General features: G+C 46.6%; 1 protein-coding gene across 2 annotated transcripts in view; it reads left to right on the top strand.

Annotated features, from left to right (window-relative positions):
* The window catches only part of KAT14 (lysine acetyltransferase 14), a 36975-nt gene extending 15228 nt beyond the window's left edge, over window positions 1-21747 (top strand). The window contains exons 4-10 of one of the 2 annotated variants that reach the window (XM_056121250.1): window positions 2562-2743; window positions 5675-6091; window positions 6515-7080; window positions 14928-15064; window positions 16095-16270; window positions 17820-18010; window positions 20906-21747. In XM_056121250.1, coding sequence (XP_055977225.1) covers window positions 2562-2743; window positions 5675-6091; window positions 6515-7080; window positions 14928-15064; window positions 16095-16270; window positions 17820-18010; window positions 20906-21079 — 1843 coding nt within the window. In that variant the 3' untranslated portion in view covers window positions 21080-21747. Of the gene's footprint in view, window positions 1-2561; window positions 2744-5674; window positions 6092-6514; window positions 7081-14927; window positions 15065-16094; window positions 16271-16488; window positions 16537-17819; window positions 18011-20905 lie in introns of those variants that run through there. The other variant, XM_056121251.1, reaches the window with a different exon arrangement.
* Window positions 21748-24369: the final 2622 nt, after the last annotated feature.

A 24369-nucleotide genomic window follows, 5' to 3' on the forward strand; every position in this document is an offset into this window, starting at 1 on the left:
CGTGGCTTATTTACTCCCCCTCAGGATGAGCTTTGATTCTGGTGCTGAGGGCTCTGCCTCACTGGCCGCTTTGCTTCCTCCGACTTGAGGTGCCAATGCAGACACTAAGGCCGTATTTTAGCCAACATGGTCTCTATGCGCCCAGTACAACCTTCGTTGCTGTCAGGTGTATTTGGGACAGCACCGGTGAGCACTTTCAGGGATGAGATTGTTAGGCACCATCCTGGATCTGTGGTGCTGTTCATTTTGCATGATCGAATGAGTTGCACCTGACTGAAGGCTCTGGGAACCCCAGGGCCAGGCAGAGGGTCGGTATTCATCCCTACTCTGAAGCTCACGGCCCTGAGCCCATGACCGGAGCCCGGGAAGGCAGTGGGGAGGAGGAGCGTCTTCTGATGGTCGGTGGCGGGGCAGAGAGATAGATGAGTACGTTTTTACAAAAGGAGTTATTTTTGTTCTTGGGTTATTTCGTGATACTAGGGAAAGAATTGACAGTATAACTGGTCCTTTTTCATAGCAAGTTTGTTGCCTTCATTTGATAATGACTTAGCACTATTTGTGGGACTGATTATGCCCCATTTATAAGGGATAAGAAGGGGGTCAAGCTAATAAATTGGATCTTGGGATGTTCTCACGATCTGGCATGCTCTTCTGTTTAGTGGATTGTCGCTTATGAGGAAATTGGATTTAAATTGCCTGATTTTAAGGATATTGCAGTTTTATTGGTTCATTTCTAAAGCGTGTTCTGAGAGCATTCAACTAAGGTTTTTTTTTTCGTTTTTAATACTTCTACTGAAAGACATGAACTGCTCTCCACTTTCTGTGCTTAACCATGCAACACATGTTTTTGGTCATATTAGTGAATCTCCTGAGCGATCGCTTACTTCAAGCAAAGCACATAGTTCTTTTGTGTGCCATGGGTTGAACCTAGTTCTCCTGCTGAGACCACATCCCTGGGCCTTCAGTTGTATCACTTCTTAAGAAGGAAAAACATGAAAAGAAGGAAGGAAGAGAAAGAGGGGGGAAAGAAAGAGAAAGGGGGAGAGAAAAAAGAAAAGGAAGGAAGGAGGAAAGAGAGGAAGGAAGAAAGCTCGCTCTGGGGCTTCTGATGAGTAGCTGGAGTGCTGAGCGTGCGCCCGCAGGCGTGACCCTGTGTGATGCTCAGCACCGCATCCCACCCCAGAATTTTTTTTTTTTAATTGCTTAGTTTGAGGGGAAAATTCACACAGTCTTAATAAGCGGGAAGCCCATATTATTTGCCCTAAATAGAATGAAATTATAAAAATAACTGCTCTATGGGCCAGGAGATAGTTGAGGGGTTAAGGCGGTACAGTGGTTAAGGCACATCGTTCCTGCTGGTACCTCCAGCATCACATGTGGTCCCTGAACACTGCCTGAAGGGAGCCCAGATCAGGAGCCCTGAGCACAGTGGGTTTGGCCCCCAGACAGCAACAAAACCAAAGTAAATATGTGCTTAAAACTTACTGTAGTATGTAATGGCTGTTCACAATGGTAACTGTTTCACCATTATATACTATGTAATGCAGTTCTAAATTTGAATATATTTCCTTTCAGATCTCTCTAGACTTCTCTTTTATGGATTTAATGTTTTATTAAGGTATAAATGTTTAAAAGTTTGTTTAGGGCCAATCTATTATACCTATTATTTATTTTTATGTTACGGTCACAGTCCTCCCGTTGTTCATCGATTTTCTCGAGTGGGCCCAGTAACGTCTCCATCGTGAGACTTGTTACTGTGTTTGGCATAACGAGTACATCACGGGCAGCTTGCCAGGCTCTGCCGTGTGGGCGAGATACTCTCGGTAGCTTGCCGGGCTCTCCGAGAGGGGCGGAGGAATCGAACTCGGGTAGGCCATGTTGGCTGCGTGCAAGGCAAACGCCCTACCCGCTGTGCTATCGCTCCAGCCCATTTTTATGTCGTTGTTTTTAAATACTTGGACTACCCACCCCCACTTTTTTGGGAAGGGGGCAACTCTGTATTTTTAGAACATACCCTATAATTTTATTCCCACTGTGGCCTTTCAAGGTAAATAGGAGCTGACTGAGAGATACATTCAACTCCTTAGGGAATGTGGACTTTCAATGATGAGAATTGCTTTCTGAGCTTTGAATAATTTTATTTAATTCTCCCTCCCCCCCACCCCCACCCCAACCCAGCAAGCTAGGAAGATAAACACTCTTATTATTATCCTCTTTGGGGGAGGGGGAGCACACCCACAACATTTACTCCTGACCATACACTATGGGATGCTTGGGGAGCTTAGTGGATGCCAGGGACAAAACCCAGGTCAGCCATATGCAAGGCTAGCATCCTACCCACTGTCCTGTCGCTCTCTGGCCCTGCTTTATTTTAAGGAGGAAGAAACCGAAGTTGCTGGAAGGTGAGAAAGCCTGGCTTGGAAGCCAGCCAGGCTTTTCTCTAGACTTGGCAGTTTCTTCCAGAAAGCTTCTGTAGCCTGCTACTGGCCGGGAGTCATCGCGGGTGCATGAATCAGAGTAGACCTGAAAGCCGGTAACTTTGAAATTCTTGCACTCTCCAGAAAAAAGACATCCACCTGGTGGAGTACAGTCGCGGGTTGCCTCAGTGTGGGAAGTCCTATGTACTTCCGCTCAGGGGCCCAGGAATTTGGAGAACCAGGATGGTGGAAACTTGTTCACAACAGGCCCCCGACGATGAAGCCAGAAGGAGAAAAGCTGTCAGCCTCAGCTCTGAAAGTCAAAGGTACCTTAGACAGCTGCGGGAGCTGCTCTCCTGGGCTAGGAGGGGGCATCGGGGAAGGCCCTGGCGTGGACACGGCTGCCTGGACCAGTCCTGCTGTCCCAGATGGCCCCTGGCTTCCTGAATGCAGAGCCCTTAGTTCTTCTGGGTGTGGCCCAGTTTTTTTTCAAAGGTGCTTTCCTGACCAAAGCCCAGTAGGTTTGGTCAGGAAAGTACCTAGTTAATTAGGAATTAATTGCCCTTTGCCAGACACAGTTCATTTGCTTCTTTGTAGCTAGTCTGCTGGGCAATTTTATTTTTCGTTTTTTAACAGGCTGTCTCTGTCAGTGCTGGGTAGAGTGCTGCAGAGCTTGGCCTGGGTGGTGTTGGCAGCCGTGGGGCTGTATCTGCTGGTGTGGGAACTGAACTCAGCACCTGCTGTGTGAGGTATCTGTTGTGACTATTTTATGTATGCTGTAAATAAGGGTTGTTTTTGGTTTTTGTTTTGATTTTTGTTTTTGGGCCACACTGGCAGTGCTTAGGGGTTACTCTTGGCTCTGCACTCGGGACCATATGGGATGTTGGGGATTGAGCCCAGGTTAGTCACATGCAAGGCAAATGCCCTACCCACTGTACTATCACTTCCACCCCATAAATAAATTTTCTATGAAAAATATTTTAACATTTCCTAACCAAGTTAACTAGATAAAATCACGATGAAAGCATTTGATCCTTTCCTAATCTTTGGTATCTTAAAGATGCTCTATTTTCAGTGTGATTTGCCTTTTAAATCTTTTAACGCAGAAAATTTTTGTTGTTTTTGTTTTGGGCCTACACCTGAAAGTGCTCAGGGTTTCTGTTGGGCTTGAAGGACCATAATGGGGTGCTGGGGATTGAACCCAGTTCAGCCACTTGCAAGGCAAGTATGCTACCTGCTGTTATTGTACGCTATTGCTCCAGCCCCTGTAAAATTACAGGAAAATTTAAACACATACAGAGGTGTATTGGGTAAGCTGATGGCTCCCCTGCATATCTTTCACCTCTTCTGCCGTGGAATGCTGGTGACCTCATTTCCCTGAACATCTTCCAATTCTTTACAGATCTCCACTATGGGATTTAGAAGCAAATCCCAGCTCTAACATTTCATTCTTTATAATTTTTCTTTTTTAATGGGAGCTGCGACCAAACCCAAGGCAGATGCGCTGCTGTTGAGCCTTGTCTCCAAGCAGCGCTCGACTCATTTTTCGTGGACTGTGGGGAGTTTGAGTCACCACACTTGTTAGTACTCAGCTACAACTCACTGTGCCATGGCCTGGGTGACTCCTGGTGATGGTGGGGGGACCATTGTGATGCTGAGGACCAAACCCAAACCTGCAGCATGCCCAGCACGCCCTCTCGACAGCCCACTGAACTAGGTCCCCAGCGCCAACATTTTAGTCTTCAAATATTTCAGTACCGACAGCAGGAGATGCAGTTACCAATTTGGGTTTGACCCCTTGTGCCTCATATGGTCTCCCACTTCATACCAGGTGAGCCCTGAGCACAAGCCAGGTGTGACCCGCTCCCCTCGCCCCCCAATTTTAGTACACATTTCAAAGGCAAGGAACCTTTCTATTTTTGTAACTTGAAAAGAGTGACATGGGGCCAGAGAGATAATACAGCAGGTAGGGTGCTTCCTGACTCAGCTTTGATTCCTGGCATCCCTTAGGATCCCCCAAGCCTGTCAGAAGGGAAACCTGAGTGTGAAGATAGAAATAACCCGGAATACTGCCAGGTGTTGCCTAAAAACCAAAACCAAACAAACCCTGAAGAAACCAGGAATGTCATTTTCATACTTTAATAAAATTAACAGTAAGGAGCTGGCGATATCTTGATCATTTCTATCATTTGTTCGTTTGTTTTAAATTTCTCCCCCTACCTTGTTTGGCTTTTATTTTGGTTTTTCTTTGGGGGCTATACTTTGGGCGGCGGGGGGGGGGGGGAGACTCTTCTCAGGGATTGCTTCTGGCAGTAGCTTGGGGGGCCTTGTGCTGGGGCCCCACGCCAGACTGCCCACTGTTTCACATGCATGTAGCCCTTTGAGCTAACTCTGGGTAATTTAGCTGAATTTTGGGGTGATAACTTGAATCCTACATACACATTTCTGTTACTGTGTCAAGGAGCATTTTCAGCCAAAATTTTTATTGGTTTTACCAAATTACCCTCCAGAATATTACACCAAAATTTAAACATTACTAAAAAGGCACAAAAATATCCATTTGCTTGTTTCGTCTCATATTGAGTTTTATCCTGTTTTAGTTTAGGGAATTCATTGATTCTCTTTAATGAACGTGGTAGTGAGTATACAATAGTAAGTCAGCGCAAGAAACCATAATTCTTCCAAGCACTGTTGGGAGTAACCCTGAATACTCCTTTCCCAAAGGAAAAGAAACTAAAGTGAAAAATGCGTTTTTTGGTTTTTTTTTGCATTTTGTTTCTCAGGGAGGGTTATGTGTGGCAGTGCTCAGGGACCGCCCCCAGCAGGGGAGCAGGGGGTGGGGAACCCAGTGGGATGCCAGGGTATGTGCAAGGTAAGCACCTGCCTGCTGTCCTGTCTCTGGCCCTGAAAAATTCTCCAGAAGTGTAGGTGTTGGTTTGGTTTGGTTTGGTTTGGTTTGGTTTGGGGATGCTAGGGACAAAACCTGGGTGGGCAACAAGCAAAGCAAGCCCCCTTCTCACTGGATTATTGCTCTGACCTCCCTAGATGTTTATTTATTTGTTTGTTTTTGCTTTTGCTTTTTGGGTCACACCCGGCAATGCACAAGGGTTACTGCTGGCTCTGCACTCAGGGATTACTCCTGGTGGTGCTCAGGGTACCATATGGGATACAGGGAATCGAACCCGAGTCGGCAGTGTGCAAGGCAAACGCCCTACCTGCTGTGCTATTGCTCCAGCCCCTGTTCTTTTCTTTCATAGCCTCAAAACCAACTTTAGATCCCATCATCACTGTGGAGGGACTTAGGAAGCGGGCAAGTAGGAACCCTGTGGAGTCGGCCATGGAGTTAAAGGAGAAAAGATCCCGCACACAGGAAGCCAAGGACATTCGCCGCGCCCAGAAGGAGGCGGCGGGTTTCCTGGACAGAAGCACATCTTCCACCCCCGTCAAGTTCATCAGCAGGGGCCGCAGGCCAGACTCGGTCCTGGAGAAAGGAGAGGTCATCGACTTCTCCTCCCTCAGCTCCTCCGACCGCACCCCGCTGACCAGCCCTTCCCCATCTCCCTCCCTGGACTTCTCTGCGCCTGGCACCCCTGCCTCTCACTCTGCCACCCCCAGCCTGCTCTCCGAGGCTGACCTGATACCAGATGTGATGCCTCCGCAAGCCTTGTTCCATGGTAAGACTCTCCCTTCCTGGTGTTTGCTCTGCTTTGGGCCACACCCCGGTGGTGCTCAGCATTGCTCCCAGCCAGCCCAGGAACCCTTGGCTGTGCAGTGGGCTGAGGGGATCAGACCGGGGAGGCCACGTGCAAGGCAAGTGCCCTGGGTCTCTTTTTTCCATTTTGTTGTGGTTTTGGGGCCACACCCTGCAGTGCTCAGGGCTTCCTCCTGGCTCTGCACTCAGGGCTCACCCCTGCCAGTGCTTGAGGACCCTAGCAGGGGCCTGGGACCCAAACTCAGACTGGACTGGGGAGCATGAAAGGCCGCGCCCTGCCCACTGGGCTCTCATTCTATCCTCACGGGTTATCTTTATCTTTGTTTGGAGGGTGAGCTCTGCCTGGGGCGCCTGTTTCATGACCACACACTTCTCCTCTGCACAGATGATGACGAGATGGAGGGGGACGGAGTCATTGACCCGGGGATGGAGTATGTCCCGCCCCCGGCAGGCTCCTCCCTCCCCGGGACAGTGCTGGGGGGGCGGAAGAAAGTGAGAGCCCCCGAGCAGATCAAGCAGGAGGTGGAGAGTGAGGAGGAGAAGCCCGACCGGATGGACGTGGACAGCGAGGACACCGACTCCAGCACATCCCTGCAGGTGAGGGCTCGCGACAAGAGGAAGGCCCAGCTGGAGAAGGACCGGAAGCCCAAAGCGCCCAAGTACACGGCCGTGAGCATCTACGAGGAGAAGCTGCTCCTGCGGAGGCTGGAGGCCTGCCCCGGGGCCGTGGCCATGACCCCCGAGGCGCGAAGGCTGAAGCGGAAGCTGCTGGTGCGTCAGGCCAAGCGGGACCGCGGCCTGCCGCTCTTCGACCTGGACCAGGTGGTGAACGCGGCCCTCCTGCTGGTCGATGGGATCTACGGGGCCAAAGACGGGGGTGCCCGGCTGCCCCCCGGGCAGGCCACCTACAGGACGACGTGTCAAGACTTCAGGATCCTGGATCGGTACCAGGTGGGTGTCGGGCTGGGATCCCCAGAGCGGACAGGGAGACTGCGTCCTGGTGCTTGGGGCTTGCTTTCATTTGAGATATTTGGACTTTTCTGGCGCCAGAGATTGAACCCAGGGCCTCATGCCCTTGCGGCCTTTGCCCTCTGCCTTTGAGCCAGATCCCCAGCCTTGCCCTGTGAAGTAAAACCCCAAGTCGGCATTTACAATCTTTTTTTTTCCCCTTTTGGGCTACACCCTGCAGTGCTCCAGGGCAGCTCTTGGCCCCTCACTCAAAAATCACTCCTGGGAGGCGCGGGGCACCCTGTGGGATTCTGGGGATTGAATGCAGTCAAGCCACTCGCAAGGCAGACGCCCTACCCACTGTTCCTGCGTTCCAGCCTCCAACTTTTTAAAATCCTGAGTAATTCTGAGAGAAAGGAAACAAATAGCAAGGGAGAAAAAAAAATAGCATTGTTTGTTTTAAATTGTTGACCACTGATACACTTTTGGAGATTTGCAATTTCCCCTGCCTCTGCTGGGCATGGACGACCACCCCAACGCTCCCTCATGCCTCGGCCCTTTGTTGAGGGCTCACGGTGTGCTCCAGACCGCTAGGCAGTGTTTCCAGATGTTTCCACTCCATATGGTTGGGAGACAGTGTGTGTGTAGAGAGAGAGGGCAGCCGGGGTGGGCGCAGGGCAGAATTGGGATATTCTATAGAACACGAATCCTGTCGTTGCTCCTGTGAGCAATTGTCTACCCTCAGACCCGCCAGGTTTCACCTACCTGCTTGCAGGAGAAAGTGTCCTGGATATGCCTGTATTTTTGCAGCATCTTGATAACTAAACATACTGCCTTACTAATACAGCCTTTGCTAATCTGTTGGCTCTAAGGTTGAATCTTGGGTTTTGTTGACTTTGTTTTGATTACTGGAAGGTTAAACATCTTGTTTCTGTGTTTTCATTTTGGGCCACGCCCAGAAGAGTGCTGGGACTCACTCCTGGTTTAACCTCAGGGGTCACTCCAGGCATGAACAGGGTGGACCCCTTCAAGCCCAACACCCCACCCACTTTACCATTCCTCCTGCCCAGGTTAAACATTTTTCATGTTTTCTAGTTGTTGTGGCTCTCTGTGAATTGCCATTGCGTTTTTTGCTTCTTTTTCTATCCTGTTTGGAAATTTGTAGTCTCTCCTTTATTGACGATATTCTGATATTCTGTGGTGTACATTGTGCAGGCTTTTTCTTTTACTGTGCTGGGCAGTTGGTGTGTCAACCCTGTTTTTTGGAATGCTCCTTGTGTTTTAGAAAGTCTTCTTAACTTTCCATTTTCAAGTTTTTCTGTTCTACTTTAATTTTTTTTTTTTAGGTTGGCTCGGTTATGTGGCTGTGGGGTTCTTGCCGCTAGTGCTTGTCAGGCTTCAGCCCCTGGGCTGGTCTCTGCAGGCGTAGACTGGTGTAGACTGGCCCCGGGGGCAGAGGCAGTCACAACAGTCCATCCTTGGTCCTTCGTCCTTCAGGTGGGACTCACGTCTCTGGAATGTCCTGTGCCCTGCCCTTGGCTATAGTTCTCTGCAGGTGGTCGATTCTTCCCTGTTTCAGCGAAGCATCCTGAGTGATGTTCAGAGTACTTGGTAGTCTTTCTGCTCTTCACAAAAATCTATCCAAAATTTGAATTTGGAGAGGGTATTTTTCTCACTTTTCTCTTTAAATGATACAGGTTGTTTTGGCTTTTTTTTTTTTTTGGTAGCTTTCAGATACATGCTAATTTCTAAAGCATCTTTGGCCTTGGTTTAATTAATTTATAATTTGGCCCAGGAAAATATATAATGTTAATGCTTCGGTATAAAGAAAGGCATATATTCTATTTTGTGAGTCTTAAAAGTATTTACTTTCTTTTTGTTTCGTTTGGTTTTGGACTGTACCCGGTGGAACTGAGGGGCCTCCCAGTGTGCTGGTGTGTCAGGCCTGTGTTGCAGGCCTTGGCCATCTTCCTCACCCCTGTTCTTTGTCTGATAATTTCAACAAATGAACGTGTAGGCTTCCTCCCAAACAAAAAAGTAGCTCGATACTTTTTGGAGGGGGGTGCTTTTATCTGCTTTTTTTCTTTCTTTCTTGCATGTTTAGGCCCCTGTCTTCCAGCTCCTGTGGACCCCCAGGATATTCCACGGGGGCCACAGGTAAAAATCACATAAATGCGGGACCTTAACATGAGACTGGGGGCCATCCAGAAGGACAGAGGGCCCTCGGGGGGAGAGAGTTGAAACATGCTGCTCACTCAACTGATGCCAGTAAATCTCACAATTGTTCCAAACTTCCTACTTTCTTTTTCCTTTTTGCAGCTCTGGTCCTCATCATTGACTTTATTCTCCCCTCTGAACTCTTCAATATGGATGATGACAGTTATTTCATTATCTTTTTCATGGCTTTTTTGAAGAGTTCCTAATACCATTTGTTGAGTGCTTTATTCAGTGATGGAAATAACTGATGATAGATGATAAATAGGAAATGCTGTATAACAACTTCTCATGTTTCAGGTTCCTTGGAAGTCTACTTTTTTTTTTTTAAAGTAGAGATAAAATTTATAGATCTTGAGCATACAGTTTGACAAATACAGACACACCTTAATCAACATATTTTTCCCATCATCTCCGAAGAACCTTCCTTCCATCTTCACTGCAGTACCTCACTTTCTCACAACTATTCTCTTAATTTTGTATGTGTGCGTTTGGGCTACACCCAGTGGTGCTCAGGGCTTACTCCTGGCAGAGCTTAGGGGACTCTGTGTGGTACCAGGGATTGAACTAGGTTGACACTGTGCAAAGCAGTGCCTTAAGTAACCTGCTATACTATTGATACTGCTCCTGTTCTCCTAATTTTTATTATTATAGGTTTGTTCTGCTTAGTCTCAAACTTTATATAATTATGCAGAATCTGCTGCTTGGCTGAATTTTTTTTTCTTTTTTCATATTTATTTATTGGATCACTGTGGGAAAAGTTACAAAGCTTTCAGGTTTAAGTCTCAGTCATACAATCATCAAACACCTTTCCCTTCACCACTACTTATTTTTCATCACCAAGAATCCCAATATACCCCCCTCCCACCCCTCCCAATGCCTGTGAGGCAGATGATTTCTACTTAACTCTCTCTCTATTTTGATTACATTTATTATTTCAACAAAAGATGCCCATTATTGTTTAGAATTTCCCCTCAACAATCAGAATTGCTGAAAAGGCATTGTGAAATAATTTGATTTCTATAGCTGGTTATGAGAACCATATGATGTCGGCGATTTTGGATTTCTGATATTTTACTAAGCAAGTCTGGAGAGATTTCTTCAAAGAGCCAGATAATTACGAGACTGGTTTCTGTGTGTCTGGTGTTATGGCCGTGCTGGAGAGCCGCTCGTGGGGGGCAACTCGTGACCTCGGTAGGGCGTGAAGCATGAGCCGGTACTGTCCCCCTTCCCATGAGTCTGCAGTTGCCCCGTCACCGCCGGCTCATACCTGGCTTTCCAATAAGCTCTGAGGTGGTGGCCACCTTGCTGCCGGGGGTGGCGGGGGGGGGGGGGGGAGAAGTCTACCTTTTATTATTTTATTATTATTATTATTATTATTATTATTATTATTGTTATTTTGCTAACAGCTTTATTGGGGTACGATTCACATACTATACAATTCACCTGTCTAAAGTATACCATTTTGGTGGTTTCTAGTATATTTACAGAGCTTAACCATCACCATAATCAATTTTAGAACATTTCCATGACCCCCTTTTGCTATCTTGCTTAGCCTTTCTAACCTACCTCTCTTGATTCTGCTTTCTCTTTTTACAGACGGACCTATTTGGGACATTTAACCAAAATTGGAATCATATAAGTAGTGAACTTTTTTAACTGCCTTCTTTCACTTAGCATAGTTTTTTCAGGATTCACCCATGTTGTAACAGATATTTATTCAACTGCATGGATATGGATATGTCAGATTTTTGGTTTCTCATCCATTGATGAACTTTGAGGATAGGCTGTTGTAAATAATGCTACGGTGTATATTTGTGTTCATGTTTTTGTGTGACTATACTTTTTATTTCTCTTGGATATATGCTTAGAAGTGCAATTGTAAAATGCTCACTCAATGTTTGACTTTTTGAAGAGCTGACAGATTTTTTTCCAAAGTGACTACACCACTTTCTGCCCCCACCGGCACTGTACAATTCTGAATTCTTTACATACCCCTGCCAGGACTTGCTTTTGTCCATCTGTCTCTCCAGGTGACCACCATCCTAATGGGTGGAAAGTGCTGGCTCATTGGAGTTTTCATGGACATTTTCCTGATGATGGTGTGTTGTAATTTTTAAGGGTTCTTGTATGTTTAGTAAGTTAATTCTGTTCTTGTGCAGTTAGTGTTGCTACTGCTTCTTCTCCTTCTTTGTCTTCATCTGTTTGTCTTGCATTTCTTATGTACATGTCTTGAATTATTTTTATTCTGCACTCAAGGCTTACTCCTGGTGGGCTTGGGGGACCATATATGGTGCTGGGGATTGAATCCCGGTCAGCCATGTGCAAGGCAAATGCCCTACCCACTATGCTATCTTCACCCCAAATCCTTTCATTTCATAAACTGTCTTTGCTTGGTAGCGTACACCTGGGAAGGCCAATAACCTGTCACCCTATTAGCGGATTTTATAAAGTGGGGGCCTCAGGGGTCAACCATATTTCTTTTCTTTCATTTTGACCCACACCCATTGGTGTTCAGGGGTTTACTCCTGGCTTTCTGCTTAGAAATCATTCGTGGTAGTGCTGAGAAAACCATATGGATCGCCAGGGGTCAAATACAGGTCAGCCTTGAGCCAGGCAAACAAGTGCTCTAGCCACAGTGCTCTCTCTCTGGCCTTGAAGTCAGTCAGACTTCATCCTCATCTTTTTCCAGTCAGGTGTCTCATCAGTCAGGAAATTCCCAGAACTTCTGACCCCACTGATAGTTCACTAGTTTCTGCTCTTCCTGCTGAGGGTTATGGAATGTTCAGGGGCTGTTCTGATGGTATCTGCTCTGCCTCCAAAGGCCCCAGCACTACCCTGATAGTTCCCCTCTGGCTAAGGCTTGCTGGAGATGGATTGGTAGCACTTTACCTAGAAGTGGCTCAACCAGGGAAGTCCCCCACCCCACCCTTGCGGGCAAAGCCTTGATCTCCAGGGCTCCCTCTGCTCTGTGCCTCACCGATGGGGGGCCCTCCCCTGTCGGGGCTTCACCAGCCTCTGTTCCACCCTTTCTTCCCTCACTCCAGCACCGTCACCCAGTCTGAATTGGGGGAACAGTCTCAGTTGCTTACGTCATGCTCCGTTTCATTTAGAAGTTTCAAGGAACTCATAAAAAAACATTGAGGGATGGTCCCCTCCTCCCTATTCCCCCCCCTCCCCCCAGTATTTTTTTTTCCTATGTGTCAAACACTAGTCTAGTAGCTAGAGGTCTCGTAGTGATTAAGGCAGAGTCCTGGCCTGTGGAGCTGCCACGGTGAGTAGGGGGGTGACAGGAGTCCTGCAGTGAAGGGAGCACTGTGGGGACAGGCGGAGAGGGCAGCGACGCCTCGCTGGGCAGCACAGTTATGCACACCATGTACTGTGTGCAGGTAACCCTGGGTCCAAGTCCCAAGCCTCAGGGAGGAACCAGGCAGAAGGTTCTGTGCGGAAGGCCTGAGGGCAGGAGTGGATTTGGTGTATGAGGTGGGAACGCAGTGATGGTGGGAGAAGGTGGTGGGAGATGAAGCCAGGGGTCACGGGGCCAGATGCTACAGTTCCTGGGTAAGAAGCGTGAGTGCATGTTGCACCTCTGCGGGTGGAGGTGAGCTATGTGGTAGTTTTTTGTTTTGTTTTTGTCTTTTTGGATCACACCTGCTGATGTTCAGGGGTTATTCCTGGCTCTGCACTCAGGAATTACTCCTGGTGGTGCTCAGGGGACCATATGGGATGCCGGGGATCGAACCCCAGTTGGTCGCGTGCAAGGCAGACGCCAGACTCCCTGTACTGTCTTTGGCGCCTATGTGATAGTTTGAGGAAAGAAAGCAAATCAAAAATAAATTTTCATAAAAGAATCTACTCTGTGTGGAAAGTGCATGATGCAAGGGTGAGAGGCTGGCAGGAACCTGGGGGAGGCAGGCAGAGACGGTGGTCTGAGCAGAAAGCAGTGGGGGAAGGCAGTTGGGGTGCTGATAAGATCTACGGAATGCCACAGAACTTACCTTGCAGCATTCACCAGATGCTGTTTTGTGGGCTGGTGATTTGGTGACTATTTCAGTTATCTCTCCTTAGGTTATGAACTATTCCAGGACTTAGGGCTTTGAAGTAGTTATTATTTCCTCTTTCTGCGTCTCTGCGCCGGTTGGCCTGAAATGAGGGGCTTGCATGGCGCCTCTCTGCCCAGACGTGGTGGAGACGGGAGTGACCCGAGAGCCGGCCTTAGAGCCCCACTCCAGGTGGAGGACTGAGCCTGGCAGAACTCAGAAGGGGAGAAATGGATGCTGGAGACCTGGCTTCTGTGCTATTCCCGACTGTCACTTCTTTCCCTTTCTGGTTGTTTGAGCCTGCTCCCTGCCTGTCGGGGTTCTAGCAGAGGGGAAATGAGCTGGCTTTCGGTGCAAGAGGCCACTGGTATCTTTCAGCACAGAAAGAAATGTTGGTGGTCGTATTTGGAAGTCAGCCCCCACGGCATTGGATTCCATTTGGAAATGTATTTTTAAGTCCTGGGGAAATGGCCAACTACCCAAACTGGACACCCCAAGTTTTGGGTCCAGTTTGGGAGCGGTAAGGAGAGCAGATGACCAGAGAAGAAATGCCTTTCTCCGTTCCAGCACTTCTTTCCTAGGCTAAGTGCAAGCTGATTCTCAAAAACAACTCAAGTTTCTAAACTTCATCCAACTCTTGGCAAACCGCTTTATAAGTGTGCCTTTTAATCTTCTGTCTGAGTTCTTGGCTATAAAACCCTAATTGCGCTTGCCCTGTTCCTACATGACCGAGCGCCAAGGAGCAGAAGAACGGACCCTCCAGTTGAGCTCTCAGCAAAACCTCTCTGTTCTGTGAAGAGGCATGTAGCCCACCCCCAGCCCCCAAGAACAAAGACCCGCCGCCAGGATTTTTGCTTTGGGGTCTGTTGGAGGGATGCTAATGTACATCAGTCTTGCTTTTGTCAGTTACTCACTGGAGTAGAGATAGATCTTAAGAAATACAGACAGTTGCATGGGAGATTACTTGCCTTGCACTATGCGTAAAGCCTGAGTTCAGTCCCTGGCACCGCAAAAAATTATATATATGTAAAGCCCAGAACATCTGTATAAAGTAGATAGTCCACATACAAGTACAGCAATAACTGGCCCCACTGGCTTCTGGATCACAATGATTCTGAAAACCTGAACCCCTGCACACATCACTTCCTGAATGGCTTGGTATGCTAGAGGCTGCTCTGGGTCACCCCTGCTGGGCTCCTATCTAGAACGCATATGTGTCCCAGTCTCTGCTTGGCCTGTTACTGTGTATTTATACAGAGATAGCCACAAGTTGGTATTGGAACTGGAGCTTTCCAAATAGGCAGTGTAAAAAGTCTTCCTGGAGGAGAGAGAGAGAGTAGAGAAGAGAAGAGAAAGTGCTCAGAGGGCTAAGTGCAGTCTTTGTCAGCAGGTAGCCCTGGGTCAGTCCCCAGCATCGTAGAGTTGACTTGACACCACCATCTGTGACCCCCTGATCACCAGCTTAGAGTAGCTTCAGAGCACTGTTAGTTGTGGCTCCCAAGCCAAAATAAATCAAGAGGAAAATGCCCTCTGTACTAGTTTCCCATAGAAATGAAGCCCATCCTTGAAGTAATTTTGTTTCTTTCTTTCTCTCAGACAGCCTTGCCTTCTCGGAAGGGATTTCGGCACCAGACCACTAAGTTTTTGTATCGTTTGGTGGGGTCAGAAGATTTGGCTGTGGACCAGAGTATTGTCAGCCCATACACTTCCCGGATCTTGAAGCCTTACATCAGGTACCCAGAGAGGAGCTGTGCTGGCGATGTGCCATGCGGGCACAGCCGCATGGTCTCTGAGCCTTTCCCCTGGCCGGATGAACAAACACCAGCACCCAAGCCAGGGTCCGTGTCTCTGCTCCGGGCCAGCTCCTCCCTTGCAGGTTTCACTCATACTTCTCTTTGCAGGAAGGACAGACTTTTGAAAGAAATGCAAAAAGCTGAGCAGATTGAACTGTTAGATTTCATGGCAGTTGTAATATATCTGTTGTTCGGTTCTAAATTTTATTTTACTTCTGCCTTTTTTTTTCTCTGCCCTCCCCTATAAATCTGGCTGCTACAGAGACAAAAAAAAACACTGCGTTTTTTCCTTTCTCATCCTCGTGTAAAACGAAAGAACATCAGCAAATTATTCATGGTCTGTTGGCCAATTTCAAATTTGAGAGCCATATATATTTAGTGGTCTGTGATGTGGAACCCTTAGAGAGGCCTCAGCCCGGCGTGCCTCTGCTGTTTCTAATGATGTGCTCTGTGGGGGCGGCAGGCAGGGCCAGTGTGCACGTGGTTTCAGTGTAACTGCAGTTCTGTGGTCACGTGATGCCCCTTGCCCAGCGTGGCTGCCCCAGCACATGTGAGCTGCTCTCATCTCTTAATCTGTTACCTCTAAGGTTGTGCAGAGACCCTGTGGGTTAGATCCTCACCCCCCCCCCCCCCCCCCCCCCCCCCGGCTGTGCCCTGGTTCTGTCCACACCAGGATGAACAAGGATGCTGTTTCTAGGCCATTTGGCCTCACCACCACTCTGGAGTTCCTGGCAAAGCCTGGGAGAGCTCAACCAAAATTTTTCCTGCACTTTGTTAATTTCATGCCAGAAAAATATTGTCGCTGTTACCAGCTTTATCACCATACAGGGGAGTAACACAGACTCATTTAGAGTGTCAAGCAGGTCAGAGTGTGGCCGAAATGTGTCAGAATCTCTGTGGTTGAAATGTGTAGGAGTCGTATTGGATGTTTTTCCTGACTTGAGTCCGTTTGCTCTCTGTGGTCTTGGAGGCGTGACTATGAAACAAAGCCACCCAAACTGCAGGTCCTGTCCCAGATCCGTTCCCACCTGCACCAGAGTGACCCTCACTGGACGCCAGAGCCTGACGCACCTCTCGATTACTGCTACGTCCGGCCAAATCACATCCCAACGATAAACTCAATGTGTCAGGAGTTTTTCTGGCCTGGTATGTTTTCCTTTGCCAAACTGGGCAGATGGTTTTTGTATTGTTCACTTTTAATTGGTGTTTGTACGTGACCTCAAATCACTACACATATGATTTTATTTAGTTTGTTTCTACTAACATAAAAATTATAAACAATGAATAACTTTCCTTTCTAAGATGTCAGCAGGGCAATAAACAGTGTTTTTGTTTGTTTCTTTTCTATTTGTCTCTATTTCCAGAGTAAAAGATTCATCCTGTTTTGCTTCTGCATATGTTTAGATACCAGGTAATGTCTGTTAGAGATGAGTAGACTGTTAACCTGGGTGTATTTGGATCCTTTAGATTTTTCTGCACTAATTCTGTATGTTTGTTAAGTTTTCTGTTTCTTAGAGAGTGTATTAGCACAGCAAAAAAAAAAAAAGTTATTTTAAAAACCCCAAATCCAAATACTAGGGGTAGAGAGATAAAACAGGAGGTGAGGTGCTTGCCTTGCTCCTCACTGACCCCATACAGTTCAGACCCCCTCTAGGTGCCACATATGGTTCCCCTGCACACCGCCAAAGGTCACTCTTGAGCTCAGAGCCTGTGATATTCCTGAATAGCACTGGATGTGACCCACAACTCAGAAACACAGGCAGAAACCACCAGGTACTGACGAACTAATTACGTGCTTGGCATGCGGAGTCCCAGGCTCAGCCCCACTGGTGCCAGAGCACTGTTGGGTGTGCCCCAGATAACCAAGAAGGGGAAAAATTTCATCAACTTTAACACAATGTTTTTGAAGACAACCAAAGCCATCAATTAAAGGAATGCATTTTCATTGTTGAATATGAACACTTTTTAAAAAAATGGATTTGCTTTATAATTCTGCTTTGAAATGTAAGGGAAGTAATCCATGCCATGCAGATGTTAGGGAAGATTTCATCAGGATGAGAGCCGTGTCATCTCTGTTCACCTTGGAGTAATGTGGGCTGTTGACGGGAGAGTTATGACTTTTCTTTGGGGAGTGGTGTGGGGATGAAGACATCAGCCTGCCCTCCTGAGACCACCTACTTCCTGCCCTCCCACTCTGTACCTTGCAGTCCTTATGCTTGGAAGCATTTCTTTAACCACCCTTTGTTGTAGAGTGTAGCACTTGTGCACCAGAAGCCTGTACATTACATATGTATGTATGAGGTAAGGATTAAAACCAGGACACACACAGGGAATGTGTGCCCGGCCCTGTGCAGTCAAGGTCTGCACTCACTGGGACACTTACAAATCTGCCAGCTGACTCTGGCGGGAGAGGCTGAGCTCAGCCAGGTGTGTGCTTCTCTGCTGTCCGTTCTGCTGTGCCTGTCTTCTCTCCATGTTTATACTCGAACAAGGTGACTTTCTATTATTTCTCAAAATTAGCTTTTCTGATCTGAATGTGTGGTGTGAGGAGTAGGATCTTTGTCTCCACTTTCATTTGTTTTTCTAGCGTCCAGGTCTAGCTATAAGTACCTACTGAATAACTCAGAACCACTGATTTTTGGAATCACTCATCCCCGCAGGCGTAGAATCTGAATGTCCACTGTGTCCTCTCTAGGCATCGACCTCTCGGAGTGCCTGCAGTACCCCGACTTCAGTGTTGTTGTCCTCTATAAGAAAGTCATCATTGCCTTCGGCTTCATGGTTCCTGACGTCAAGTACAATGAAGCTTACATTTCTTTTCTGTTTGTCCATCCTGAATGGAGAAGAGCGGGGATCGCCACCTTCATGATTTACCACCTCATTCAGGTACGTCATGCTCATTGTCTGCAGGGCTCCCCGCGGGCTCTCCTGGAGCTCCTGGGGAGAGGCGGGACAGGGTGGAGCTGGTCCTGCCAGCACTGCTCCAAGATGGATGCTCCGGAACGGAGTGAAAGAGAACGGCACACACTCATTCACAGACCAGTCTCCTCCCTGTATCCCTGTAGAGTGCCAGACTCTAGATCTAAAAAGCAAACTGAGTCAGGAGAGATAGTATGACGGCAGGACAATTGCCTTTCATGTAGTTCATGTAGGTTTAATCCCTTGCGCCCCATATGGCCCCCTGAACACCACCAGGAGTGATTCCTGAGCACCGCGCCAAGAGTCAGCCCTGAGCACTGCCAGGGTGACCCAGAAACCTACATACATAAATAACAAAGTTGGTTTGTGATGACGATGGAAATCAAGAGACAGTACCAAAAGTGAGAACCTAAAGCATTCTGTATTAGTATCTTAGAGTCACTATTGCATGACTCTGGGAAGTAGAACTGTGATTTTTAAGTCTTTTAAAAAAAATTTTGGGGGGGCTCCTTGCCCAGCAGTGCTCAGGATTATCTAGCTCTGTGCTCAGGATCACTTTTGGGTAGCTGGGGGTACCAAAAGGGATAATTGAAGCAGGGCAAGGCATGCAAGGCAAGTGCCCTACCCACAGTACTATCACTGCAGACCTAAGTCTTTTTAAACAATTTATTTTGTTTTGTTGGGGGCCATACCTGGCTCTGCACTCAGAAATTACTCCTTGCTGTGCTTAGGAGGCCATGTGAGATGTCAGGATTGAAACTAGGACAGCCGCATGCAAGAAAGACATCCTACCTATTTTAATATCTTTCCAGCCTCTAAACATTTTAGTAAAACTATTAGTAGTACACAGTTTTTTTTTTCAATAAACTTCTCTTTAATTTTCAGAATTGATAATTTTCATTAATTAAGTACACAATTTTTTTTACTGATTGTTTTTAATTTAATTTTACTGTCACTATGTAAGCTGACATGAGCCTTCTGAGGCTTGATTTTAATAATGATTTGTAAATTCTCTTCTGTTACATTTGTATCATTGCTGAAGAAAACAGAACATCCACAAACATGGAAGGATTATTTGCCTCAGATTTTTCAGAAAACCTTTTTTTAGAAACCATTTGGTGTGGAGGAATGTGTGCTGGGAACATTTGCCCAGTAATTCCCAAGAATTAGTAGGAATCTCAAACAGTCTCCCAAGAAATCGCTTGGCAATTGGTATTGCAGGTGAGACCTTCTCGGTGACTTCTGCTCCGTTCCTCCTTCCTCTGCCAGCCCCTCAGAGAATCCACCTCTGGGTTCATCCTGATCCCAGCAGAAGGTTCTGCCTTGTCCTTTACCTGTAGACTCGAGGGCAGTACAGAGAAGGCAGTGCCTGGCACGGGCAGCTGGGCCATTGTTTTGCTTATTTGCAGTGTAAAGGATGTCACCCCACAGAATTCACTTTCTACATACATTTTATACAGTACATATTATCCTATACACTAACTGTTCCCAGTAACTAGCAATACTTTCTTGTATAAGAAAAAAAATATCACCTCTGTGCAGATCTAAGTCTAGCAGAGAAGGTAGTCTGCCTGCCTTAAGACAAGTTCTTCAGGAGGTGCCTGTGGGAGCCTAGATTTTAAAATTCCAAGGAACCCTCTCAACTTCATTATTTCTGCACCTTATTAAAAAGCACCTTATTATATCTTAGTTGATATGACTATTGGTTACTTACTGTAGATTATATTTTTAAGGGCTTGTACTTTTAGAGTGGGCATTACTTTTTGCACTTAAGCTGATGCTAAGTACATAATTTTGAGAAGCAAATTCTTTCCATTGGGAAGCGATAGTAGGTGGGCTTTGGGATTCAGAAAGTCTGTACAGGGCCAGGAGGATAGTCTGGCATTACATGTGGCTGACCCAGGTTCAGTTCCTGGCACTCATGTGGTCCTGAGCACAGCCAGGAGTAAGCCCTGAACACTACTGGATATGGCCCAAAAACAAAAAAGAAAAAAAATCTATGAAAGGTCATCAGGTTCTATGATTAAGTAAGCCTTAATATTTCGTGTCTGGCCACATAATTTATCTTTTTTTCTTAGATCTCAGAAGGATTTCATTTATTTTAATTTGTGGACTATTCCCAGCATGGTACTCAGAAAATCATGTGGTGCCAAAGATGACTGAGCCTCATGCGTGTAGAGCATGTTCTCCAGTCCTTTGAGCTATCTCCCTGGCTGTGGGAATTTGATGGTGATGGTTTGGGCCATGCCTGGCTATGCACTCAGGGATCAGTCTGAGTGAGGGTCCACACGGTATGGTAACTATGCTAACTATGCTAAAAACAATCCAGTTTTATAAAGGCGAACCTCTCAACTTGCTCTGTTTCTTCAAGATTGTCATAGTGTTTGATACTGATGTTTGATATGTTTAAATGTAATTGAGGGCTAGGAGCTGACTCAGAAGTCGGGAACACATGCTTAGCATGTGGTACCCTGGGGCTCGGTCTCCGGCACAGTTGAATCATCCCAGCACTGAGGGATGTGGCCCACTTGCTCTTAAAGCCCCATAAATGTAATTGAGTTATAAATCAAATCATTGACAATAAAATGTGCCTCTTGGTCCCTTGCTTCAGAGGGAAACATCTACACACCCAGAATGCCATCAATTTTCTCATTCTTGATGAATTATTTTCTTGAATGTTTTGATCAGCAGGAAAATGTCATTTGGTTTCCAGCTGTTGCTAGGTGTTGCAATGTCTCAGCTACAGTCCCATATTCTCTGGTTTCCATAACTCACTGCCTACACTTAAGAGGGTTTCTTCACCTACTCATTTTCCCTCAGGCCTTTTCATTTTCATCTTGTATTTTTCCACCCTTTTGGCAGACCTGCATGGGCAAGGATGTAACCCTTCACGTCTCAGCAAGCAACCCTGCTATGCTGCTGTACCAGAAGTTTGGATTCAAGACTGAAGAATATGTCTTAGATTTTTATGATAAATATTACCCTTTGGAGAGTACAGAGTGTAAACATGCTTTCTTTCTGAGGCTCCGACGCTGATGTGAAGACAGCTCTTCGTGGAGATGCCCTTAGAGAATGGTCTCTATGTAGACCCGAGAGTGTCCATTTCACTGTGGGTTCTGATGTTTCCCTGCGATTAGATGTTGGCTTGGAGCTTTCAGCTGAGATGAGAACAGCAGTGGACAGGAGAATGAGTTGTGAACAGCCCTTTAGAATTTTCTGGAGAGGCCTTTGACCTGCCGCATCTTGAGACTCCTTTAGTTAACTAAGACTGGAAGATGCTGCTCTCCACCTCCTTCCTGAAAGTTGTAAAGGAATATCTCCGTTGGTGTTCTTAATGAGTCCGTCCTAGTTCAAAGGACAAGAAAATGTGAGAGCTGTTCAAGATTTGTGCGGTGCCCTTCCAGAGAGTAGGGTACAACTGCGTAAGGGATGCCGGCCCTTTCCCTGGTCATGCAGTGTTGGGAGCTCGAGGGCACTGGTGAGTTGCAACCAGAAGAAAATGTTTCCTCAGCACATCACTTCAGCTCTTTCACTATGAGCATCTCCCACTGGGCCTGGGCCTGGGAGTGGAAGACTGTTTCCTCAGGCCTGTGAAGTTGGTGGTCTGTATGTGGGCAGCCAGTCATTTAGATCGTTCTGCTGGATGAAGGTGTGGGCTGCTGAAGGCGTATATAAGACTTAGACTGCTGTTTGTGGATGTTGGAGCTGGCCTGTCCAGTTTTTGCAGATCCAGCAGGAACATTTCCAAAAGTATCATATTCTCAAATAAAAATATTTCTTATAACAACCTATAGTCAGATCTTTCAGTCTTACCAATTTCTATTCAAACTATCATTCAAAGCAATAGTTCTGGGGTGAGAACTATTGTACTATAGTACCTACACCGTACGTAGTTGACCAGGTTGGATCTCCAGCACTTATGGTTCCATGTGAACATAGAGCCAAGGGTAAGCCCTGAGCACAGTAAAGTGTGACCCCACTCCTGGTGGGCTTGGGGGACCATATATGGTGCTGGGGATTGAATTCCGGTCAGCCATGTGCCAGGCAAATGCCCTACCCACTGTATGCTCTTCACCCTGAATCCTTTCATTTCATGAGCTGTCTTTGCTTGGTAGCATCCATCTGGGAAGGTCAAGAACCTGTCACCCTATTCGCAGGTTTTATAAAGTGGGAACCAGTTCTTTTCAGAATTCAAAGAAAGCAAGATACTGTCTAGACAGCTGCTTGCACATTTAAAATTTTGTGTTTCAGAAACCTGTGGACCACCAGCTAAGAGCCCTTTGTTCTAGAAACTTCCTTCAAGCCACTTGGATTCTCTCTGAGGGAAACATGTCAAGAAAATCTGTCCCCTTTGCAAACAGTCTAACCTCCATCCCACAGTGTGAGGCTGAAACAACTCATCTCCTTCCTTTTCCTCTCCTCTTTCCTTGCTTTGGTCTTTCTAGGAGGTTCCTGTCTTTTGTTTTGGTTTTGGTTTTGGTTTTTTGGGTCACAGCCAGTGATGCTCAGGGGTTGCTCCTGGCTTTGTACCAGGAATTACCCCTGGCGGTGCTCAGGGCACCATATGGGATGCTGGGGATTAAACCCAGGTCAACCATGTGCCAGGCAAACACCCTGCCCACAAAACTATCACTCCAGCCCCTGGTTCCTGTCTTTAGAGAAATTTTTTGTGGACTTTAATGCAAACGCTTGGAGTAAAATTGAGGAAGTGACATTTTCTGATCTTGGAGATAAAGTATATGAGTGACCAGCATTTGTTGGTAAACCATTTGCCTCTATAACTTCAAGGAGCCAAAGAAATCTATGATTGCCTTAATCCACTCTGTACTTTTCTTAATGCATCTCTCACAGTGCAAGGGAAGCATTTTCTCACTGAACTTTATCCCTGGTGCTTTATTTTTCAACTGGGGAGCAACAAAACCCCACCACCTTATTCAGCATAACCTTGATTTACCATGTTGACTGATTCTTTGCTAAAATATTTACAAATAACTCCCAGATATATTATCCTACTTATTTGGATAGGCATATTTTCTTATATCATTTCTATGTATGTTGTCCCTCCTCATAAGATAAACATTTTTGAAATTGATAGGCAATGTAGTGAGACCTGAGAGGCCTCAAAAATGCGCCTCGTGTAGTTGGTTGGTCTGGGCCAGTGTCCGAGTGCTGACACCCTTGTCTGTAGTCTTTCCTCCAGATTCGCCACTCTGGGCAGACTGGGCAGTGCTGCTCAGTGTTAAGGACAGTTGTTGGAAATACTTCCTTTCTGAAATGAGAGTTAATGCAAGGGGTCAAGGCTGAGATGTGGGAGAATATTTTTAAATAGACATGGTTGGGCACATTTTCAGTCATAATTTGTCAGGAACTTAAAGTAAGGAAGAAGTCTTGGGTCTTTGTTTTGTTTTGTTTTTTCCATAAAAACAGATACAGGCTTTTCAAAAGCTGAGGGATCCTTCAGTTATTTTTGAGGTTTCTGAATTTCCTTAACTTATATCTAGACACCCATTAGGAGGTGGCCCAATGGTAGCCAGGTTTGCCCTCCACAGGCCCTTTGGAGATAGGAGTGAACGGGAAGTAACCATGTCCATGGCCTCTGGAGGTGTCGTACATCCAGCTGTGCTCAAGACTTGCTTCTGGTGCTTAGGGATCAAACCCAGATCAGGAGCTTGCAAGGCCAGCATTCTACCCCCTGTATTCTCTCCAGCTCTCGTGTCCATGTTTATCGAGTCTTTCTAGCTCTCTTTATACTAGGACATTTGAGAACCAGATCCAGAATTTTGAAATGTTTAAAATAAACATCTAAGTGAAGTGTTCATTATCTAAGACACACAGCACTGGGACCTTGCTTGAAACTCCTGTAGATGATTGTGCAGGTGTTAACCTTACTCACAGGATGAGGCTGTGCTCAGATATCTGCTGGCAGGAAAGGGCTTGAATAGGAACCCTGAGACCTGGGAATACTCATGGCCTGGCTCCAGGACTCCCCATTGGTAAGCATGTAGCTCACTGCTGAGTTTCTCATATACAAAGAAATGTACTACATCTGAGCATGAGAAATGGGTACTAAGTTCACAAACAATTTTTTTCCCCAGTAAAACATTTTATTTGGAGATTTTTAGGAAGGGGATGGGGGAGAGAGAGCATAGAGAACTCGGGCCCCTCCATGGGAGGAGAGAGCCCCCTACACACACCCCAGATTAGATATGAAGTACGCATCTCAGGAGGGGAGATGCAGACGATGTGTGGTTGGGGCCAGAAGCTTATGTGACTGTCCTTTGTTGAACGCCCAGGAGGCTCTAGCATGAAAAGCTATTGAGCTACCT

Source organism: Sorex fumeus, unplaced genomic scaffold (genome assembly GCF_029834395.1).
Source record: "Sorex fumeus unplaced genomic scaffold, SorFum_2.1 ptg000044l, whole genome shotgun sequence".
In the NCBI taxonomy this organism is placed as follows: Eukaryota; Metazoa; Chordata; class Mammalia; order Eulipotyphla; family Soricidae; genus Sorex; species Sorex fumeus.